This window comes from Toxotes jaculatrix, chromosome 14 (assembly GCF_017976425.1).
Source record: "Toxotes jaculatrix isolate fToxJac2 chromosome 14, fToxJac2.pri, whole genome shotgun sequence".
Taxonomy (NCBI): domain Eukaryota; kingdom Metazoa; phylum Chordata; class Actinopteri; family Toxotidae; genus Toxotes; species Toxotes jaculatrix.
Window position 1 is genome coordinate 25685001 of NC_054407.1, and position 20370 is coordinate 25705370.

Consider the following 20370-nt stretch of genomic DNA (forward strand, 5'->3'; position numbering starts at 1 on the left):
CCAACCAGGACCTGCAGGGAAAAAGGACCAGCCAGAAACCAACCAGGACCTGCAGGGAAAAAGGACCAGCCAGAAACCAACCAGGACCTGCAGGGAAACAGGACCAGCCAGAAACCAACCAGGACCTGCAGGGAAAAAGGACCAGCCAGAAACCAACCAGGACCTGCAGGGAAACAGGACCAGCCAGGAACCAACAGGTTTGTGTGTGGAACCAGAGAAAGCAGGCGTCTGGCTGCTGGTGTGGCTCAGTGTGCTGAGTTGGTGGAGGCCGACTGGCTCTGAGACAAACAGAGAGCCGGCTGACATACAGTAATACCACCTGGAGACACCGGGGGGCGACAAACAGACCTTTAATATGTTCTGTAATGTCTGTGTGTGTCTATAGGACAAAGCTGAATGTAAAGTTTCTAATAAAATGTAAAGGTATCACTCAGACTTTAAAACTTTAACTGTTAGTATGATTAAGAGTTCTGTGTTGATGCTTTAGGAGCTTCTCCTTTCACTGGAAATACACACGTGTTTCTGTACGTATGTTTATATATGTACTGCATAATGTACCAATCTGTCTATGGATTAAAAATAAAGTGCACTGAAACATTTACACTTGGTTTGTTAAGTGAATTAGTGCAATAAAGTTGTATTTAAAATCAAAATCAAACTGATGAATGTTAAGTATAGAGTAAAATGCTCAGTCATGTGTGAGGTGCTCGAGCAGCTTTACTGACTCTTGATCCCGTCCAGGTCCACGGACGTCAGGGTTTCAGCCTCGTCAGCTTCGTCAGCGGCAACACGCATCATGATGCAACCAGGTGAGGGGCCGTTGTGATTGGTTGAACCGGTGGGCAGGTCACTGTGAGGAGGAGGAGTTACAAGTGGACAAAAATACTGTTCGACAAAAACCTTTGCTGAAGACAATATATGAATACATATACATATATGAGGATCTGGACAGGATTCAGGTGTATCCCTAACCTGGGGGGCATGGTCGCCCAGCTCTCCTCTCCATCAGTCCGACTGTAGGACTCTTCCTCTCCCTCCTCCTCCTCTTGGTTTTCTTCTATGGTGGTCGCAGCACTGGGGGCGGAGCCTCTCCTCCCCTCCTTCCACCCCTCATTGGTCCTCTTCCTCCTGCTGTCGGCGGGCGGTTTGGACAGAGGATGATGGACGTGCAGAGAAGAGTGACGATGATCTGCAGCAGATAGAATCATTATCACTGATGATGAGGAAACAATCGCCTCACCAAGAACCCCTGGTACACCTTCCAAGATCCCAGGTTCTGTTCCAGCTTGGTCTTCTCCAAAGACCCTGGGACCTCCATAAAAACCCCAGACCCTCCTCATAGAACCTGGATCTTCTTTGTAAATCCACAAAACTCCTCAAAAACCACTGGAGTTCAGCGTGGAGGTTCACTGAGTCCCCTCTGGAAGCAACTCAAGGTTCCCTGTAACTCTACTAGATCTGTGGTATCTCCTAGAACTAGGTTAGTTTGGCATCTGAACAGAGCACAAAATGTTTGTGTGAGGTTTTAGGATCAAACCATGTGAGTCTGCTAAAGCAAGAAGAACTGAATCGTCTCCAAAACTTCTGGAACCTCTTCAATATTCCTTTTAAATAGCCTGGAAACCTTTTTAGACCTCATCAAGAATTGCTCGTAAACCTCCCTCTTAGATTCTTAGAATCTTAGATTTAAATCCTGAAATGTTCTCAAAGACTCGCAGAACCTTCTCAGATTTTCCCAGAACCCTGTAATTGACCCTTAGAGCTTGGAAAAAGTCCACGGAAGCTCAGAAAACCTTCTCAAAACTTCTAGAAAGTCCTCAAACTGGTGGAATCTTCACAAACACCCAAGAAATCTTTAAACTATTTCAAGAATCCCTGGAACATTCTGCAACCACTGCAGGAACCTTTACAAGCAGAATAAAGACGCCTGACCTTGTTCAAATCATCATCATAATGAAAGGTGTTTCTCATGTTTTGCCCTCTCCACTTAGAACCTCCCAAAGAGGCTGGAACCCAAACCAAAGTCCCTGGAACCAGGTGAGTCACCTTCAAAGTCCTGCTCATCGTAGACTCTGTGTGTTTCCGGTGGACTGCGAGCTGAAGGATGAAGGATCTGCTGAAAACTCTGAACATCAAACGCTTTGTTCAGATCCTCCTCTTCTTCATCACCATGGCAACGTGGGGGAGGAGGAGACAGAGACTGCAGGAGAGAAGCGATGAAATGTCTATAAATCTAGTGTGATGTCTCCGTCCTCCGAAATGTCCCTGCTCTGCTCTTTAATCTGCCCTGAGCTTCGGCCTGTGTCTGATCCGTCTGTGTGGACGTACCTGACACAGGTAAACTCAGCACGGTGGCTGAAGAGCTCAGGTTTCTTACTTGAGGAAAAGCAGAAATAAAAGCAGAAATACCTCAATTCAAAAATCCTTTCTGCTGATTTCACTCTGCACAAAACTTCTTGTATTTTATAAATTAATTGTAGGTTTTTAAAATATTCATCTGCATTTGTACATTTGTCAGGATTGTTTTTATATTTTAATCATTGATCAGGTGCAAACATCAGAACAGGTCAGACTGATGTGGTTCCTGTGAAGAACCTCGTCCACCAGCAGCAGAACATCACGCTTTTATATTCACACATTATCAGTAAATTCCATTGTTTCCTGCAGAAAAACATCCCACTAAATAAACTGTAGGATTTTTCAAAAGAATGAACGATATATTGATCTGATTGGTTATTTCTTCTCTGATCAATCATGTGATCAGTTGAGGGAAGAAGTCAGTGTGTCACAGGTAGGCTGCAGGTCACATGTCACAGGTCACGTGTCACAGGTCACAGGTAGGCTGCAGGTCACGTGTCACAGGTCACAGGTAGGCTGCAGGTCACATGTCACAGGTCACATGTCACAGGTCACGTGTCACAGGTCACAGGTAGGCTGCAGGTCACGTGTCACAGGTCACAGGTAGGCTGCAGGTCACGTGTCACAGGTCACGTGTCACAGGTCACAGGTAGGCTGCAGGTCACGTGTCACAGGTCACAGGCAGGTTTTAACAGGGTCACATAAGTTCACATTCAAACATCAGCTCTGTCATTTCGTGGATGTCAAACCTGAAATTAGCCATTAAAGGTATTGATCGGGTATTGATCGGCCCTGACAGGTTTCAGCTGCAGCAGCTCTGAGCTCACTGTCGGTCTCATAGAGCTGTGCTGACGGGGATCACAGCCTGCTGTTACCGTGGTAACAACATCTTTAATCTGCGAAGCGAGCCTCGGTCACCCCGTTCACAGCCGCAGTAACTTCCTGTATGGAAGAGATAATGATTATTGATTGATTTGTGTGGAGACTCACTGCAGACAGACCGAGGGCCTCGCCGGGACCCACAGAGTTCAGCTGATGAGTCATGGCTCCTTCAGGGGTCAGAGGTCAGAGTGTCTGATGGTCAGCAGGTGAGTTCAGGCAGCAGAACCTGGAGGTCAAAGGTCAGAATACGCTGTGTGTTGATAAGGTCAACAGAAATACACACACACACACACACACATACACACTTTCAGAACGAGCCGAACTGCATTGACAAACCGGTTTTCAGGACAAAGACGTCTCATGATGTCTCAGGGGCAGTGACCTGAAATGGGATTCACCTGGTTTATGTCTGCAGACGTACAAACCCAGCTGAGGTAACCTATCACGTTTTACCTTTTAAACCATGTGACATGTTCCAACCTATGAAGGTTTGTCTGCTTCCTGTCAGACCCCTTCACCTTAATGACACCTTCAACTCATCACTCACGGATTTGTCACATGTCACAGTCCTGTGGAAACGAAGGGGAGAGACAGGAAGCATTAAACCTGCTTCACTGCTTCATTAAGGCCCTTTCAGATTAAGGGCTTTTTAAGGGCTTCAGTTTTTCAAAGTAAAGGACAAATGAAGGATCTGTGGCTACTTTAGATCCAGAGACAGACTGAGACAGACAGACAGACAGACAGACAAAGACTGAGACAAACAGACAAAGACATACAGACTGACACAGAAAAACTGAGACAGACAGAGACAGACAGAAAGACACAGACAGACTAAGACAGACAGACTGAGACAGACAGACACAGACAGACTGAGACAGAAAGACAGACACATACTGAGACAGACAAACAAAGACATACAGACAGACACAGAAAGACTGAGACAGAGACAGACAGTCTGAGACAGACAGACTGAGACAGACAGACTGAGACAGACGGACAAAGACATACAGACACAGACAGACGGACAAAGACATACAGACAGAGACAGACAGAAACAGACAGACAGACGGAGACAGACAGAGACAGACATACAGACAGAGACAGAGACAGACAGGGTGTTGTGATGCTGACGTCTGACAGAATCAGTTACTGCGACAAACCAAGAAGTTTCCTCTTTAAACATCAGCTCAGCATTAAAGCAGCTGATAGCTAATATTTACTCACACACACACACACACACACACACAGCACGGTGCAGCATTTAACAGCAGAACAGCCACATGTTTCCCTCAGAAACTGGTGGAGACCAAACACTGAGCTAAAAGAGAGGGACACTGGACTGAGATCCATCAGGTGGACTCAGAGACCACTCCAGGTGAAGGATCATGTTGATCTGTAACAGCTGGATGTGGAAACAACCAGCTGTTTGTTAACAGGCTCCACATCAGCTTAAAACCTCAGTGCTGGCTTCACCACTTGTTCATTTAAACTGCTGGTAAAAAAAAATAAATCAGGTTTTACGGAATCGATCAGTCTTCAGATTCTACAGCAGGGTGGACATGGTCCTCACATGGTCCACATGGTCCTCACATGGTTCACATGGTTCACATGGTTCACATGGTCCTCACATGGTTCACATGGTACTGCAGGAGTTTCTGTTCCTGTGTGTGTGTGTGTGTGTAACAGGAGCAGAGTTGGAGCCTACCTCAGCGTCCTCACAGCACTGAAAGAGAGAAATTATAATGCAAAGACTGAAACCAACAGAGAGGGAGAACAGAGGGGGAGAGAGGAGAGAGAGGAGAGAGAGGAGAGAGGGAGAAGGAGGGGGGAGGAGGGAGGAATGAGAAGAAAGAGGAGAAGAAAAGAGGAGAGAGGAGAGTGAGAGGAAGCAGAGAGGAGGCAGAGAGAGAAGCAGACAGAGACACAAGAGAAAAGGTCTAACAGAAACCTGATCAGCTGAAGGTCACCATGGCAACCGAACTGTCAGTCAAGGTTAGTCCCACCCCCAAGCTGTACACACACACACACACACACAGAAACACAGCTGCAGATAGCCTGTTGGTTTGGTCTGATGATGTCACTGATCTTCATTCCAGCATCATCGGTCACCTGACCACATCATCACACCATGTACACACAGGTGGACCTCACCTGACATGTGCCTACAGCTGTGAGTGTGAGTGAGTGTGTGTGAGTGTGTGTGTGTGTGCGTGTGTGAGTGTGAGTGTGTGTGAGTGAGTGTGTGTGAGTGCGTGTGTGTGAGTGAGTGTGAGTGAGTGTGTGTGAGTGAGTGTGTGTGTGTGTGCGTGAGTGTGAGTGTGTGTGAGTGAGTGTGAGTGAGTGTGTGTGTGTGTGCGTGTGAGTGTGAGTGAGTGTGTGTGAGTGCGTGTGTGAACTAACTTCCCCTTGAAGCTGCTGTGTGTGTATCAGCTGCAGACCAACTTCACAGACACTGAAACCAGCTTCACCTGTGTTTGGACACAGGTGAAGCTGGTTTCACCTGTGTCCAAACTCAGGACACAGGTGAAACCAGCTTCACCTGTGTCCAAACTCAGGACTTTTATTTTGTAACACCTGAAAACCTGAAATTACAGAAAACACTTTTACTTTGATATGTTAAATACTTTGTACATCCTGTTGTAGTCAAACACCGTCAGTCCAGTGAATCACTGACATGGACGCGTGGACACTTCAGCACTCTGTCCTCTCTTGCTCATTGTCTCTGGATGCTACAGGAAATAAATCAGCACGAACAGTTTCCACTGACGCTGGAGCCGACGGACACAGACTCAGATCGACCGATCACACTGAACACCTCTGACCTCTGACCTGTACGCTTTAGGTTTTACTGTGGAGCCGAATGTGTGTGTGTGTGTGTGTGTGTGTGTTCATACCTGGTCGGTGTGTTGAGATGTCCAGCAGAAACAGAAACACATCGTCTGAAGCTGCTTTTATATCAGCACAGCTCTGTGTGTGTGTGTGTGTGTGTGATTACTCAACCTGTTAGCACAACAACAATTATCTACATACCCACAGCTTAACCTCAATGTGTGTATGTTGATATGTTTACATGTAATTATCACACATGTAACTACGTGTGTGTGTGTGTGTGTGTGGGAATGTAAAGATGAGAGTTTGGTCTGTAGGTTTCTGACTGATGCTCAGACAGAAGACGTCAGACTCAGGACATGAGACATTTTTCACTACTGTCTGACATTTTATTGATTGATGGATTGATAAAGCAAACAGCTGTCAGACGTATTGATCAGGGAAATAACAGCAGCCTCACCTGACTCGGAAAAACACAACAACCCTGATAAAACACAACTTTACAACAAACCAGCAACAAATAGAAAGTAAAACAGTTCAGGCCTGAAAACTGGATCCTGACTCAGAGTCCCTCTATGAGACCAGAGCAGGACAGAGGACGGGGGACGGGGATGGAGGATAGAGGTGGGAGGAAGGAGGACGGGGGACAGAGGACACAGTATAGAGGTGGGAAAACGGAGGACGGGGGACGGAGGACGGAGGACCCAGTGGAGCTGAGGTTTGACTTCAGTGCAGTAAATTTCTGTTAAATCTGTGTGTGTGCGTGTGAGTGTGTGTGTGTGCGTGTGTGGCTGCAGACTCCACGTGTCGCCGGGTCACAGCTCCCGCACTGAGCTGGATCCTGAGGGTGGATCCTGAGGGTGGATCCTGAGGGTGGAGCCTGAGGGCGGAGCCTGAGGGCGGAGCCTGAGGGCGGAGCCAGGCTCAATGCTTTTTAAAAACCTGTTCAGGAACTTGTGAATGTTTGACGTGGAGGAATTTTCATTTCTCTTCGTGTGTGTTGTGTTTTGTGGTTTGCGACAGTGTGTGTGTCAGCAGGTGTGTGTGTTGTTAATCTGCTGTTTGTGCAGAAGCAAGCTGATTCCTGTTTGTGGTGTCTGCTGTTTGTTTACTGTCATCACCCTGCTTTTATTCTGACATGTTCAGTAAACACAACAGGAAGTTCACCTGCATCACACCCTGTGGGAACCTGCACACACACCTGTGTTCCTGTGAGACTGGGAATCCATTTTTTGTTGTGTGTAAACCTGGAGACATGGGGGTGAGGCTGGGGGGGGGGGGGGGAGGGGGGGGGGGTAGGGGTTCTGGGGGGTGGCTAGGTTTGAAGAGCAGGACACGGAGACAGAGGGTCTAAGAGACCAAACGTGAGTGGACCTTCTGAAAGTGATTTATTGATTCAGTTTGATCCGAAGGAGAAAGAAACATTTATACGAACAGCTCAGATCCTCAGGGTTCGTCCTCTGGGGACCAAAAACTGAGGGACCAGAACAGTTAGAGACAGTGTGGACACTGCAGGCTGCTGCAGAGGACAGCTCACAGGGCTCTCTGAAATCCTGGACAGCTGTCAGCAGCTGTGTAGATTCATGGCTGAACAAATGGACTGAAAGACTCACGTCATGGTCACGAGGACCATCCAGTCTGTCCACGGACTCACCAAGACCACCGGTCACTCCTGTGCAGCCTCCTGCTCCTCCTCCTTCCTCTCCTGCTCCCTCTTCTTCTTCACCTCCTTCAGTCCCTCCTGGATCTTGTCCACGGCGTCCTGGTCCCCGGCCTGCCTGGCCAGACTCAGAGCCTCGTGGTAGAACCGGACAGAGTCCTCCAGCTGGCCTGATGGACAGACAGAACCTCAGGACAGATCAAACAGCTGTAAGCAGCGGGGTAAATCAGTGGACCGACCTGGCCTGACCTTTGTGCAGCAGGATGCCGGCCATGTTTCCCAGCAGGACGTGCTGGTCCGGGTGTCCGGCAGACCGGCTCCGATCCACGGCCTGTTGGACCAGGGCTAGGGCTTCGTCATGGCGACCCTGCAGATCCAGGATGGTGGCCAGGTCACTCATCAGCACCAGAGTCTGACGGGAGACGAGACCATGGCATTGATTTGTCTGACTGTGTTTACTGGACGTCTCTACCTGTGTGTGGGCGTGTCTCTACCTGTGGGTGTGTCTCTCCCTGCTCCTGGCAGCAGATGTTCAGGGCGTTCTGGTAGTCCTGTCCGGCCTGGACCAGGTGCCGTGTTGACGCTCGGTATCGAGCCCTTGAGTCCAAACACAGACCGAGGAGGAGGCGGGTCTCCTTCCTCTGGGCCTCCTGCTCCTCTGCAGACGACAGCAACAACCTGGGTCAGTCTCAGACACTCTGAGCCTCAGGTGGTCAGGTGTCCTCAGGTGTCTTCCTGTCCCTGTTCACCCTCAGACCCACACACACACACACACAGGGCCCCCTCTCCCACACTGATCCAGGACCACACCAACAAAGACTGATTCCAACAGGTGACTGTACAGTATGACAGGAAACAAAGCCACCCCCTCTCCACCTGCAGGTGGAGGAGCAGCAGCGCCCTCTGCAGCCTGACTTCCCACAGTTACACACAAACAGCTGTTAGACCCAACATCTGCACAGACCCGAGTCTGGAACCAGGAGTCCAGAGCTCAGTGATTCTGTCCATCAGTGTCTGTGTGACAGCAGCGTCCAATCACGTCGAGTGAATGTTGGTGGTGGGCGGGGCTACACTTTGCTTTGGATCTCTGATTCTGACTGAGAGTAAAAGGTTAAATATTCCACACTGCAGAGACTGAGACATGTCTTAGACTCTGTGAACAAACAAACAAACAAACAAACAAACAAACAAACAAACAAACAAACAAACAAACAAACAAACAAACAAACAGGACTGTGGCAGAGTCTGAGTGTCACCTGTCTGCTCCTGTGCTGGCAGATCCTTCTGTTTCTCCAGTTTGGCCTCAAGAGACTCTGTACAGAACCTGAAGCCATGTTCAGCCAGCTCCACCCTGAAATCACACACACACACACACACACACACACACACACACACACACACACACATACATACATACATACATACATACATAAAAAACACTCAACAAACACACAAACAAAAACAAACAGTCACATGATCGATGCTTCAGTGTTCTTACTTGTTCTGTTCGGCGTAGATGGTGGCGAGTTTCAGAGACATCTCGATGATGGCATTGTCGTCCTGGAAACAAACAGGAAGCCAGTGAAGACGGAAACACACACATACACACACACACACACACACACACACACACACACACACACACACACACACACACACACACACTGACCTCTGGAGTTCCTCCTGACAGCATGAAGCTCATCGCTGCTTTGAAGAGTTTCTCTGCCTGAGGAGGAAGAGGAGGACGATTATGACGGAGCAGCACCGCCCACCACAGCAACACCATCATCAAATTCACTGACGACACTACAGAGGTGGAGCTGATCTCTGAGGGGATGAGACCGTCCACAGGGACGAGGTGGAGCAGCTGAGTGTGGCGAGGAGAGAACAGGCTGCTCCTCAAAGACCAGGGAGGTCATCACGGACCTCAGCAGCAGGGACTGTGTGGAGGAGAAGTCCACTTCCTGTGAGTCCACAGAGGACGATCTCACCTGAGGCGTGAACACCTCTGAGCTGCACCTCCATCCTCACGTTCTGTACATGTGTCTGACGCAGCAGCTGGACAGCAGCTCAGACGCTGGACATTCATGGTCTTAGCTGCTGCCGTCAGACAGACACTGCAGAGACGGACAGTTTCTGTCCAGCAGCAGGTGCAGGTAGCAGGTGTGTGTGGTGTCTGTCTGTTTTACTTTATCTCAGCTGTTTTTAATAACCTTTATTTAAATGAACGATGCACTGATTGGACGGATTGGACTTTAATTTCCTTGCACATGTTGCAATGACAGTAAAGATTATTCTGTTCTGGGCTGTGATTGGACAGTACTCACGTTGTCCAGGTGACCTTGGACGTAGGCCAGGTTTGCCATCTGAGGAAAAACACAGGAACAGGTGAGAGGACGGGGTCAAAGGTCACAAGTGCAGGTTTACAGCCTGACTGCATCAGTAGAGACGGTCGGTCCCAGCACCCACACCCTCAGTGTGCAGTCAGGTGGCAGCAGGTCAGAGACAGGTGTGTCCCACACAGGGAACATGTCAACACAGTGTGGACTTCACCTGCACTGGATGAACACCAGCTCTGTCCTAACAGACGCTGTGGCTGTCACTGGAAACTCGTCGCCCAGGTAGAGACTGGACAACTCACAGACACTGTGGGTGTGGACGGACGCAGACCAGTCAGCATCAGCAGGTGTTTACCAGGCTGTAGGTGTAGATGATGGCCTGGGTGTTGTGGGTCTGATGAGCCAGAGCAACGGCCTGATGAAGGAAACCAGAGGCTGCCTGCAGCTGACCCCGATGCAGACTCAGCTGACAAGGAGAGACACATTACTGCTTTAGTACTGGTTCTACTACTGGTACAACTACTGGTTCTACTACTGCTACTGGTACTGGTACTGCTACTGGTACTGCTACTACTCATTACATCTGTGTGTGTTTACAGTCAGTCCTGGTTCAACATTTCCTTGAACCATCCTGTAGTTATAGGCTCAGACTGCCGGGGGACTTCCCATGATGCTCCTCTCTCCTCCTCTCCCTCTCTTTCTGTTCTCATTCACATTGCATTAACACCTGTTGCTGACTCAGCTTCTTCTCTCTGCAGTCTGTGGCTTTAAACCACCTCCTGCCCACAGTTAGTCTCATTATGAGTCACTTTACTTATTACTGTCATTATTATTATTGTCCTCTTCTTATTATTAGTCGTGTTATAATTATTATTATTACATGGAACTTCACCGCTGTTCCTCACTGTGATTAAAATCAAGTTCTAACTAACTAACTAACTAACGGCTGCTGCAGTCAGTGGTTCTCGTACCTTGGCCTTCTTCAGCAGCAGGATCATCTCGTCCTCTCTCCTCTGCAGTTCATCCCGTTGGTCCTCATTAGAACTGCTGAACAGAGAGAAGGCTGCTGACACACACACATACACACATACACACATACACACACACACACACACACACACACACACACACACACACACACACACACACACACACACACACAGTCTGACTGGAGTTTGGTGTGAAGTGTAAAATCGGCAGATTTCTGACTGGAGTTTGGTGTTTAGTGTAAAATCGGCAGATTTCTGACTGTAGTTTGGTGTGAAGTGTAAAATCGGCAGATTTCTGACTGGAGTTTGGTGTGAAGTGTAAAATCGGCAGATTTCTGACTGGAGTTTGGTGTGAAGTGTAAAATCGGCAGATTTCTGACTGTAGTTTGGTGTGAAGTGTAAAATCGGCAGATTTCTGACTGGAGTTTGGTGTGAAGTGTAAAATCGGCAGATTTCTGACTGGAGTTTGGTGTGACTAAACGCACCAACTGCTGCCCACAGTCGTCCTCTTCCTCCTCTTCCTCCTCCGCTCTGTGTGTTTTCACAGTTTCTTCCAATGGGCGCGTGTCCGCTCACGTTCACTCCGCAGACCCAGCGTTTTCCCGCCACAGACTCTGACGTCACAGAGCCGCCGCCGACAGGTTTCCTGTCATTATGAAAAAGCAGCAGCTGTAAGTTTCAGTGAGAAACCTTCAGAAAACGAACATGACGAAGACAAAAACTCGCAGTTCGTCTCTGAACTCACCTGTTTCCTGATAAGATCCGGATCAAGTCCACTCCCGACGACCTGAACCTGTTCAGGGTCTGGCTGAGGACGGCACGGCGCAGACAGGAGACCGCCATCTTCACTGTTTACATAACGGCCGGAAGTCACGCGGTGTTACTCTCTGCCTTCAGAATAAAAGCGTCGGGAAAATACGTGACTCTTCACCAAGAAGAAGAATCCAATGATTTAAAACACAATTTACAGTTAATAACAAAGACATCATTGCTTATTTTGATTTAAAAAAAATCTTCACAGGTGTGATTTCTTAAGATTTCACAAATTCATTTTTAAAGAATCCTCCTCAAATATGTGAGTTGAAATGATTTCATGACACATTTTTATCTATAAGGGCCACAGGTAACATGGCAATCCAACATTATTTCCATAAATGTATTTGGTACATCCTTTGTTAACCTTATTTTGAAAACCATACATCGTCATAGTGTCTCAGGGCCTCTCTGCAGCTCAGTGAGCCTCAGGTGAACTCGCTCTGAGGTCCACTCCAGACCACGGTGCTTCATGGTCTGTTGTGCTGACTCTGCAAAATGAACCACAAGTAAAACAAAACTAAAAAGCTCGAGTAAAACGGTGCAGCCTCAGTCACAGGTCTCAGGTAATGGACCAGATAAGATTACGTCATCATACAGATCCTGGATCTAACAGGGACACTGAAGAGAACAGAGATACATGCTCTGTACAGTTTTTGGCTTTTATTGTGAAAGAGAAAACATGATGACATGGAGCTGAGTTCACAGCTTTGCTTCTGTACGGAGCCTCGAAAGGCACAAAATTCATCCCTGCACCAGCTCAGAGAGACGAGGCGGCAGGTTTGCAGTGATCACACAGTCCCCAGACCAGAGTCCGGCCCAACATGTCCCGGGTCAAGACCAACAAGTTCCGAGTCCACACCAAAAGTTCCCAGGTTAGGACCAGGTCCTGAACTTAGTGTTCCAGATCATAACGAAGTCATTGTTGGTCTTTCTGATCTGCTGCAGTCAGACTGATGCAGTTTATCTGTGGTACATGAGTATTGTTTTATTTTTCGTGCTGAGGAGGAGATCGGGTCATTCACAGTCTAAAAGCTAAACCTCGAGTCGTTAGTGTTAAAGTCAAAGTTCAGATGCTAGTCTTTCTTTTTTCTTCAGGTCACATGACTCGAGTCCACATTTTAAATTTCTTCTCCACGCTGACCAGCTGCTGGCTGGACACGTGTGACGTCCACGTGTCCAGTTCTTCACGTCAGTGTGCTTCTGGTTTCTTAGTGTTTAGTCTCAGTGTTTGTGTTTTTTCAGGAACGTCTGAGACGAGCAGACAGAAACAGAGGGAGTGATGAGCAGACGTGTTAAAGCATTTCTATCATTTCATTTTCCCTGAAAAACAAAGCTAAAGTAAAACAGCTGTGACTGGGATCCTCAGACCTGTTTCCATGTTTGTGTGAGCAGGTTTTTTAACAATGAGTGTGACTTCAGAAAAAATACACACACTGGTAAAATGAATAGTTCTGTAAAAGCAGCTTCTGGTTTAAAGATCCACAAACACTCTGAAAAGAGGAAAACCTGGAGCTGCTGACAGAAAGCTCCTGTGTTTGTTCACTGAGCCGCACTTTGACTGCCTTTCCAAACAAAACAGACACACCTGAGGCTGCAACGCGAGGCCAGTTATTTAGCTTCTATTTGTTTCCATTTATCTAAACGCAGCTGAATGAGCTGTGATCAGCTCCTGTCTGGGGTGAACCATGGATGAACAGACTCCTCTCACTGGATCACTGTGAGACTGAAGGAAACTTAAAAACAGCAGGATTCTGAATGAAGTTCTGCAGGATGGACATCAGAGATGATGATCTCCTCAGGAAGTGAAGTCACTGAATCATATTAGCGTGTCTCAGGTCTGTGGGTTCAGGTCTGACTCTAACGTTAATCTGTGTCTGTTTCGAAGAATCTTCATCTCTTCCATGATCTGTGTCATTGCTGCAGCTCCACCTGCTGACAAACTAACAACATCCAGTTGTTTTACACTGAATGCACCTGTCGCCCCTCTCCCTCCTCACCCCCCCGCTCCCCTCTGTGGAGACCTCACAGTCTGAAAACCTCTGTCACAGGTGTTTCTGGGCAGTCACAGCTTGTGTTTCATGGCTGACGCTCACTCAGCTGGCCGGTGGTCGGTGAACCTCTTCAGGTGGTAGCGCAGCACTCCTTTGGTCTTGAAGGTCTTGCCGCAGCTGCAGATGTGCGGCCGCTCGCCGGTGTGGTTGAGCTGGTGGACCCGCAGCAGCGAGCTGGTGAAGAAGAACTCCCCGCACGTGATGCAGTAGTGGCTCTTCTCTCCGGTGTGTTTGGATCTTTGGTGGCTCAGCAGTGAGCCCGAGGTGATGAAGCTCTGGCCACAGTCCTGGCAGCTGAACGGACGCTCCCCGGTGTGGATCCTCTCGTGGGCTCTCCAGGAGTTGTGGTAGGAGAAGGACTTCTCGCAGTACGAGCACTGGTACAGCTTCTCTTTGGTGTGGCTCAGCCGGTGCATCTTCAGGTAGTGGGCAATGGTGAAGCTTTTCCCGCAGTCGTCACAGGTGAACGGTTTCTCGCCCACGTGGAACAGCGTGATGTGGGATCTCAGGTGGGACGACTGGGTGAACCTCTTGCCGCAGGTGGTGCACAGGAATGGCCGCTCTCCAGTGTGGGTGACCATGTGAGATTTGAGGTGGGGGGACTGGGTGAACCTCTTCCCGCACTCTATGCATTTGTAAGGCTTCAGTCCAGTGTGGGTGCGGTTGTGCAGTTTCAGGCCCTGGAGGCTGGAGAAACACTTTCCGCACTCACTGCAGTGGTAGGCCTTCAAGTCCTCGTGGGTCCTTTGGTGGCAGCACAGGCCACTCAGCAGCTTGAAGCCTTTGCCGCAGGTGGGGCATTTATGCGGCTTCCTGTTGGAGTGAGTCACCTGGTGGAGCTTCAGACTCTGAGGGTTGCTGAAGGTCTTCATGCATTTAGGGCAGGGCAGCAGCTTCTGGCTCTTGTGCGACTTGCGGTGGAAGTTGAAGCCCTGGTAGGACACGAACATCTTGTCGCAGACTTTGCAGTGGTAGCATTTCTCCCCCTTGTGCACCTCCAGGTGTTTGGTGAGCTCATCCTGCTCGCTGAAGCCGTCCCCACAGAACCAGCACTTGAAGGGTTTGGTCCCAGAGTGTGTTCCGTGATGCGTCTTCCAGTCCCTCTTCAGAGCGAAGGTCTTGTCGCAGTATGAGCACTGGTAGGGTTCCTTGCGGTCATGGATCTGCTGGTGGATGACGAGGCTCATCAGGGTGGGGTAGGTTTTACCACACTGCCAGCACTCGTTGGGTTTCAGTCCTCGGTGGATCTTCAGATGAGCCTCCAGGTGAGACTTCTTATAGAAACCTTTCTTACACTCGGAGCAGTAGACCATCTTCCTGCCGGTATTCGTTGGGCGGTGCTGCCTTGATGTGTGGTTACAGAGCTGAGGGTGATCATCTGTTGGAAAGGAGAGGTTAGAGGTTGAGTTAAAGCTCCTTTCAGAAGCTGTGATGACATTTACATCTAGAGACCGGACCGGACCTTGTTTCAGGTTTTGAGTGTTAACACCCCGTTAGTTACTTCAGTGCACTGTTCAAACTCAACACTTCCTGTAACCATAACCCCCATCCATTCCCAGGGACGCAGCTTTAACTGACCACCCGGTTTTATCTGAGAAAATCTAGTAGCCGATTAACAGAAAATTAATCAGCAAATATTTTTGTGATTGATCAGCATCTGGGTTTTGGGCTGTTGGTTGGACAACCTGTTAGCTGCAGCCTTACTGAACCCTCGCTTTTTTTTCTATTCAATCAATAAACCAAACTTCTCAGAGGCACCAGCCTTTAATTTTGTCTTGACACAGCAGTTGTGCAAGGAAGCAGAATGAATTCACTTTCATGAAAAGAAATGAAAGTGAATCTGAACTCAGTTCAGATTCTTACCCAGAGACAGGAAGTCCCGCCCCTCCAGCCACACTCTGCAGTCAGTCAGTTTGACGGACAGCTTCTTGAGGAGGGGATATGACAGGATCTCAACGTCTCCATCTGGCTCCTTTTTGATCCGAATCTTTCCGAGTTCTTCAGCTGCATCCTGAAAAAGCGTTTCCTTCATTAGCTGCAGACCTGATGTCAGCAAACTGCCCCCTACAGGCAGAGAGCAGCAACTACAGAAGCAAAAAGGTTATAGTTATATAATTATATAGTTACACAATTATTATGTTTGTGTTGCTTAGACAAAGCACATCATTTTCTCAAGGCTCAGTAGCATTTGTTCTGTGCACCAGTACAACCCTGCATGGGGACTGGGAACCAGTGTTACAGACCAGTGATGCTGCGGCAGTAACACGTCAGAAAACAGTAAAAAAATGCTGATTACTCCCTAAAATCTGTGATGACATCTTCAAATGTCTTTTGTCCAAAATCCAGTCCTTCAAAAAACCTAAAATCTAAGGTTTTTTAAATAAATAATCATTTTAGAGCAGCTGTTATCGCCATTTAACATCTCACGAGAATATTAAACAATGACTACAAACTCTGCGGGATTTCTAAATTCTGCTAGAGCTTCAGCAGAGCCGCAGGCCACACGATCCACCTTCACCACAAGCAGGGAGAGAACCTGCACCAAACTCCATTCAGAATCCGGTCTTTTTATTTCTCTGTTCAGTGACAGACACACACACAGGCAGGGTAGGTGACCACGTGTTGCTTAAATAAGATGAACGCAGGTGAGTCTTTCACTCGGCTCACACCACGTCCATTCCCACTGAACCTGCAGTCCTGCTTCACTTGTTTGTCCTCAAACTTCAGCTCGAGCCGCTCAAACGAACTGAGTCTTTTACTGGATCTCTAACGTTTTACTGAAGCAGAGTTCTGTTGTACTGAGGCTGAAGCACCCAGAGCGCAGCAGCGGTATCACCGCTCATCTCTGTCTGTTAGCGTGGACGGCTTGAGGACGATACCGCAGTCGGTTCACTGCTGGATTTTTTGAATGGAGTTTGGTGGCAGGTTCCCTTCCCTCAGATCTAGAGGCTAACTCAACTAGCTTAGCCCAGCTCAGCTTCGCTAACAGCTCCAATCTGAAAGTTTCCGGTTGGAAGAAGAACAGCGGGTCGCTCCGTGAGTTTACCGGTAAAGCCGAGCCGATCTCCATCCCGCCAGATCAGCGGCTCAACGAAAATCCGACGGTTTCGTTTTTAAGGTTGACCGACTGATGAGTCCAGGAGCTAACAGGAGCAACTTCTGCTGCTGCAGCTGTGGACTTCCGGGTAGAAGTTCACCTACACACACACACACACACACACACACACACGCACGCACAGTGAGAAGGGCGTGCATATAAAAAGTCTTCCAGTATTTGTGTAAAAACACAGACTGTGTTAATGTTATCAATACACAAACTTTAAATTAACGTTTATTTCCATGGAATTTGGTTTAATGGAACAAACTCGCAGGTTCACTGAGTTAAAGACTCCACGTGACCTGCAGCCCTGAACCTCCTGTACATCAGCGGGACCGGACACGGAGCGCACCCTGTCCTGCTCACGCCCTCAGGTAAAGTCTGTGTCACTCTGTCCAACCCGGTGAAGACGAAACTCGTCCCGCTTCCACAGGAGGTGAAGGGAAAGGTCAGCGTCTACCTCAGCTCACCTGCCTACAAACGTCACTACACGCCGGCCTGCTCGGGAGCACGTCTCCCGCGTGTCTGTCAGTGGGCGGAGAAACACAGAAAGGTGCTTCCACCTCAGTCGGCTCGGAGGGAACCACCTGACTGTTCATCTCCAACAGGATCTGGTTTGTTCTCGTTCAGCTTCCTGTCTCCTCCCGTCCTCTTTAAATCCCGTTGGCTTTTATGTCTCATGTAAAGTTAACAGATGTAATAAACTAATGAACGTGCCACTGATCCTTTGGACAGTTTCTGTCAGGACAAATCTTCTCATACTGAACTACAACAAATGGAGACAAAGCAAAAGGAATCTTTATTAAATGTATGAGAAACACATGAAGATGTTCACATGACCATTTCAACATATGCAGAGCTGCAGGATCAGGAGCTGTTACAGTCACATCAGGTTTTCATTCACTAACCCTAACCCACAGCCACACACATCCTCTGCTCACTGGGAGCATCCAGCTGTGGGCATCCAGCTGTGGGCATCAGGTTCAGTCTGCAGTGTGTGGAACAGCAAACTGCAAAATATAAAGATGTGGAACATCACTGTGTTAGTTTTATTTTGACAGTATGGATGCTGTCACTCTGCACAGGTGTATCACTTCCTCTCAAAATAAAACTGTAAATGTGTGAATTTATTTCAAATGTTTTTATTGTTGTGTTGATGTATTATAGGACAGTGCACGGTGAACACATTAGTGGTGTGTAATATGGAACTGGGACAAGATAAATCTGCTAATGACATCTCTTTCCCAGTATGAACAGTCTACAAACTGGAAACTTGAGAAAACTGTTTTTCACTGTTCATTATTTTGGAGACTGATTAGTGTCGAGTAAACATGAGAAACAGTGACAAACGTCCAGCCTGAGGTGAAGGAGGTAACTCTAACCTGAGTTAGCCTCTAGATCTGAGGGGAAGGAACCCGCCACCAAACTCCATTCAAAAAATCCTGCAGTGAACAGTGTTAAGTTTAACAGTGACTTTGACTAATCACTGATTAAACTGTTTAGTCCTCTGTCTTCTGTCCAACTCTGCCTCAGAGTTATAGAAAAGGCCAGTGACTGGATCCTGAGTGAAACTGACTCCAGTAAACCAGCTCTAACCACTTTAACTGTTGATTTTAAAATTTCCTCCACCTGTTACAAAGAAACCTGCAGCTGTTCGTGTCATGTGACCTTCAGTGAGTCAGGTGTTCCTGGGATCAGATAAACGCTTCGGTCGATCTTTGTCAGGGCGCCGCCGCTCTGAGAACACACTGCCTGGCAGAGGCGCTACAATTCGGCCTTTTGTTTACATCATCTCCCAGCAGTCTAACCCCGCCCACTCTGTGACATCATCTTTGGACAAACACGATTGAACATTTGAGGACACTCACCATCATGGTGGAGGTCTGATGTCACTGATGACGTCACAGGTTCGTCATCAGTGGGTCACTGAGGTCGATCTGTAAGAGCCAATCAGAGAACAGTGTCAATGAACAGGTAGGACATGATCCTGTAGAAACCCACCCACTGCCAGGTGTCTGGATCAGAACATGCTTCAGTCTGGTTTTGTCACGGCCCCGCCCACTGTGAACAGACTGCTGGGGGAGGGGCTTCAGTCGGCCTTTTGTTACATCACTTCCAGCAGAAAGACAGGCAAAACACGCAGACCTCACCTGTGGGTCTGGTGTGTGCAGTGGATCTCACCTGTCAGTCCGATGAGTCTGGGGGTGGGAGGGGGAGGGGATCAGATCACAGTGATCCTGGTCCTGGGTGGTTCACGTCAGGACATCAGGTCTGTGCTTCCTGCTGAGGTAAATAAAGGTAAATAAAGACTTTGTTTCCTGACTCACCTGCTTCATTCACTGCTAACGCTTCATCACTGACACACAGTCAGTGCTGTGTTAGACCAGAAAAACCTCCACCGTTTGAACTGCTGAACATACTGAGACCCATCAACAAAATGAGCGTCACATGATCAATAATGAAATAAACCTGCAGTGATATTTCTGATCAGGTCTGTTGATTAAAGGGTCAGTTCGTCTAAAAGACATTTCTTCTTCCAAACAACCTAATGGTGAGTTAAAAGAGTTGAAACATCACTGTCTACAAGCTGCTGCGGTAAAATCTGTCTCCACTGAGTAAATGATGCTTTTACACGAGCGGACACAGTCACACACCGACGGGCACTTTGTGTCTGATGGGTTATTCAGACCGGCACCGCGGAGCAAACTAACCTGCCCCCTGCTGAGCCGTGAGGAGCAGAGCCCCCGCCTGTGACCTGGAGTTAACCGGTGATAACAAACACGCTCACCTGAGGTGCCAGGAATGTACTCTGAAACTGAACTTTGTTATGGATAAGACGAACAATAAAGTTTAGTTTGTCCTAATGTCGGAGAAGCTAACAGCAGCGGGAGCGGGGTAACAAAGACCCGTGTTCTAACTCAACACGGTTCGTTTAAACTGCCCGCACAGACCTTTGGTTCCTCACAGTCCGGACTCCGGTTCAGTTTTCACGGATCCATCAGGGACAGCTTGTCCGTGTTGAGTCAGTCCAGCGAGGGGACCGGCTGCTGTGGGGAAGCAGATTAGCATGTTAGCCTAGCTAAGTTCCAGTGCCTTAGTTGGCAGGAAGTTTCTGCAGTTAGCTTTAGCTTCGAATGAAAACCCCGCGGCAGCACAGACACCGGACCGCGCTCCTTCACACACCCGAAATACTTCACTGTCTGCGGTTAATCGACGTTTTCTCCTCCGCATATTTCCAAATTCCACTCTCGCGCCTGCCTCGCGTGCCGCCGCCATGATGTCTTAATACAACCCACCGACCAATCACGACCTGTGCTCTTCTTCTTCTTTTGTCGGTTTATAAACTGGC

At 48.3% G+C, this 20370-nt stretch overlaps 3 protein-coding genes across 10 annotated transcripts in view; all 3 read right to left on the reverse strand.

Annotated features, from left to right (window-relative positions):
* The window catches only part of LOC121193418 (anion exchange protein 2-like), a 19118-nt gene extending 12966 nt beyond the window's left edge, over positions 1 to 6152 (reverse strand). The window contains exons 1-5 of one of the 2 annotated variants that reach the window (XM_041055695.1): positions 6135 to 6152; positions 3349 to 3466; positions 2047 to 2200; positions 973 to 1189; positions 726 to 850 (exon numbers count right to left, since the gene is read on the reverse strand). In XM_041055695.1, the coding sequence (XP_040911629.1) occupies positions 726 to 850; positions 973 to 1189; positions 2047 to 2200; positions 3349 to 3402 (550 nt within the window). In that variant the 5' untranslated portion in view covers positions 3403 to 3466; positions 6135 to 6152. Of the gene's footprint in view, positions 1 to 725; positions 851 to 972; positions 1190 to 2046; positions 2201 to 3348; positions 3467 to 5640; positions 5694 to 6134 lie in introns of those variants that run through there. The other variant, XM_041055696.1, reaches the window with a different exon arrangement.
* Positions 6153 to 6867: 715 nt separating this feature from the next.
* ttc19 (tetratricopeptide repeat domain 19) lies at positions 6868 to 11936 on the reverse strand. Of its 3 annotated transcripts, none has more exons than XM_041055806.1 (11): positions 11803 to 11936; positions 11543 to 11703; positions 11040 to 11131; positions 10424 to 10534; positions 10057 to 10095; positions 9399 to 9455; positions 9228 to 9289; positions 8986 to 9080; positions 8224 to 8387; positions 7979 to 8141; positions 6868 to 7899 (listed from the first exon to the last, which is right to left on the reverse strand). In XM_041055806.1, the coding sequence occupies exons 1-11, from the start codon at positions 11898 to 11900 to the stop codon at positions 7736 to 7738; spliced, it is 1206 nt and encodes a 401-aa protein (XP_040911740.1). In that variant the 5' UTR covers positions 11901 to 11936; the 3' UTR covers positions 6868 to 7735. The 3 variants fall into 3 exon arrangements, with proteins under 3 accessions (XP_040911740.1, XP_040911739.1, XP_040911741.1); XM_041055805.1 differs by having other exon boundaries at positions 11040 to 11134; XM_041055807.1 differs by lacking the exon at positions 11803 to 11936 and having other exon boundaries at positions 11040 to 11115; positions 11543 to 11685.
* A 241-nt stretch (positions 11937 to 12177) lies between these two features.
* Positions 12178 to 20336, reverse strand: LOC121193433 (zinc finger protein 664-like). Of its 5 annotated transcripts, none has more exons than XM_041055782.1 (7): positions 20205 to 20336; positions 19973 to 20068; positions 19203 to 19301; positions 18890 to 18958; positions 16971 to 18031; positions 15788 to 15935; positions 12178 to 15302 (listed from the first exon to the last, which is right to left on the reverse strand). In XM_041055782.1, the coding sequence occupies exons 5-7, from the start codon at positions 16992 to 16994 to the stop codon at positions 13963 to 13965; spliced, it is 1512 nt and encodes a 503-aa protein (XP_040911716.1). In that variant the 5' UTR covers positions 16995 to 18031; positions 18890 to 18958; positions 19203 to 19301; positions 19973 to 20068; positions 20205 to 20336; the 3' UTR covers positions 12178 to 13962. The 5 variants fall into 5 exon arrangements, with proteins under 5 accessions (XP_040911716.1, XP_040911718.1, XP_040911717.1 ...); XM_041055784.1 differs by having other exon boundaries at positions 19203 to 19304; XM_041055783.1 differs by having other exon boundaries at positions 19973 to 20065; positions 20205 to 20307.
* Between the last annotated feature and the right edge of the window lie 34 nt (positions 20337 to 20370).

Bases quoted from the DNA above. Each gene is read 5' to 3' on its own strand.
- ttc19 (XM_041055805.1), bottom strand. From the start codon at position 11,900: ATGGCGGTCTCCTGTCTGCGCCGTGCCGTCCTCAGCCAGACCCTGAAC. The intron at 11,135-11,542 runs GTGCGTTTAGTC...TGTGTGTGTCAG, and splicing joins ACGACTGTGGGCAGCAGTTG to CAGCCTTCTCTCTGTTCAGC. The intron at 10,535-11,039 runs GTACGAGAACCA...TCTCCTTGTCAG, and splicing joins TGCTGCTGAAGAAGGCCAAG to CTGAGTCTGCATCGGGGTCA.
- LOC121193433 (XM_041055782.1), bottom strand. From the start codon at position 16,994: ATGGAGATCGGCTCGGCTTTACCG. The intron at 15,936-16,970 runs GTAAACTCACGG...ACGCTTTTTCAG, and splicing joins AGATCGGCTCGGCTTTACCG to GATGCAGCTGAAGAACTCGG. The intron at 15,303-15,787 runs GTAAGAATCTGA...CCTTTCCAACAG, and splicing joins GCGGGACTTCCTGTCTCTGG to ATGATCACCCTCAGCTCTGT.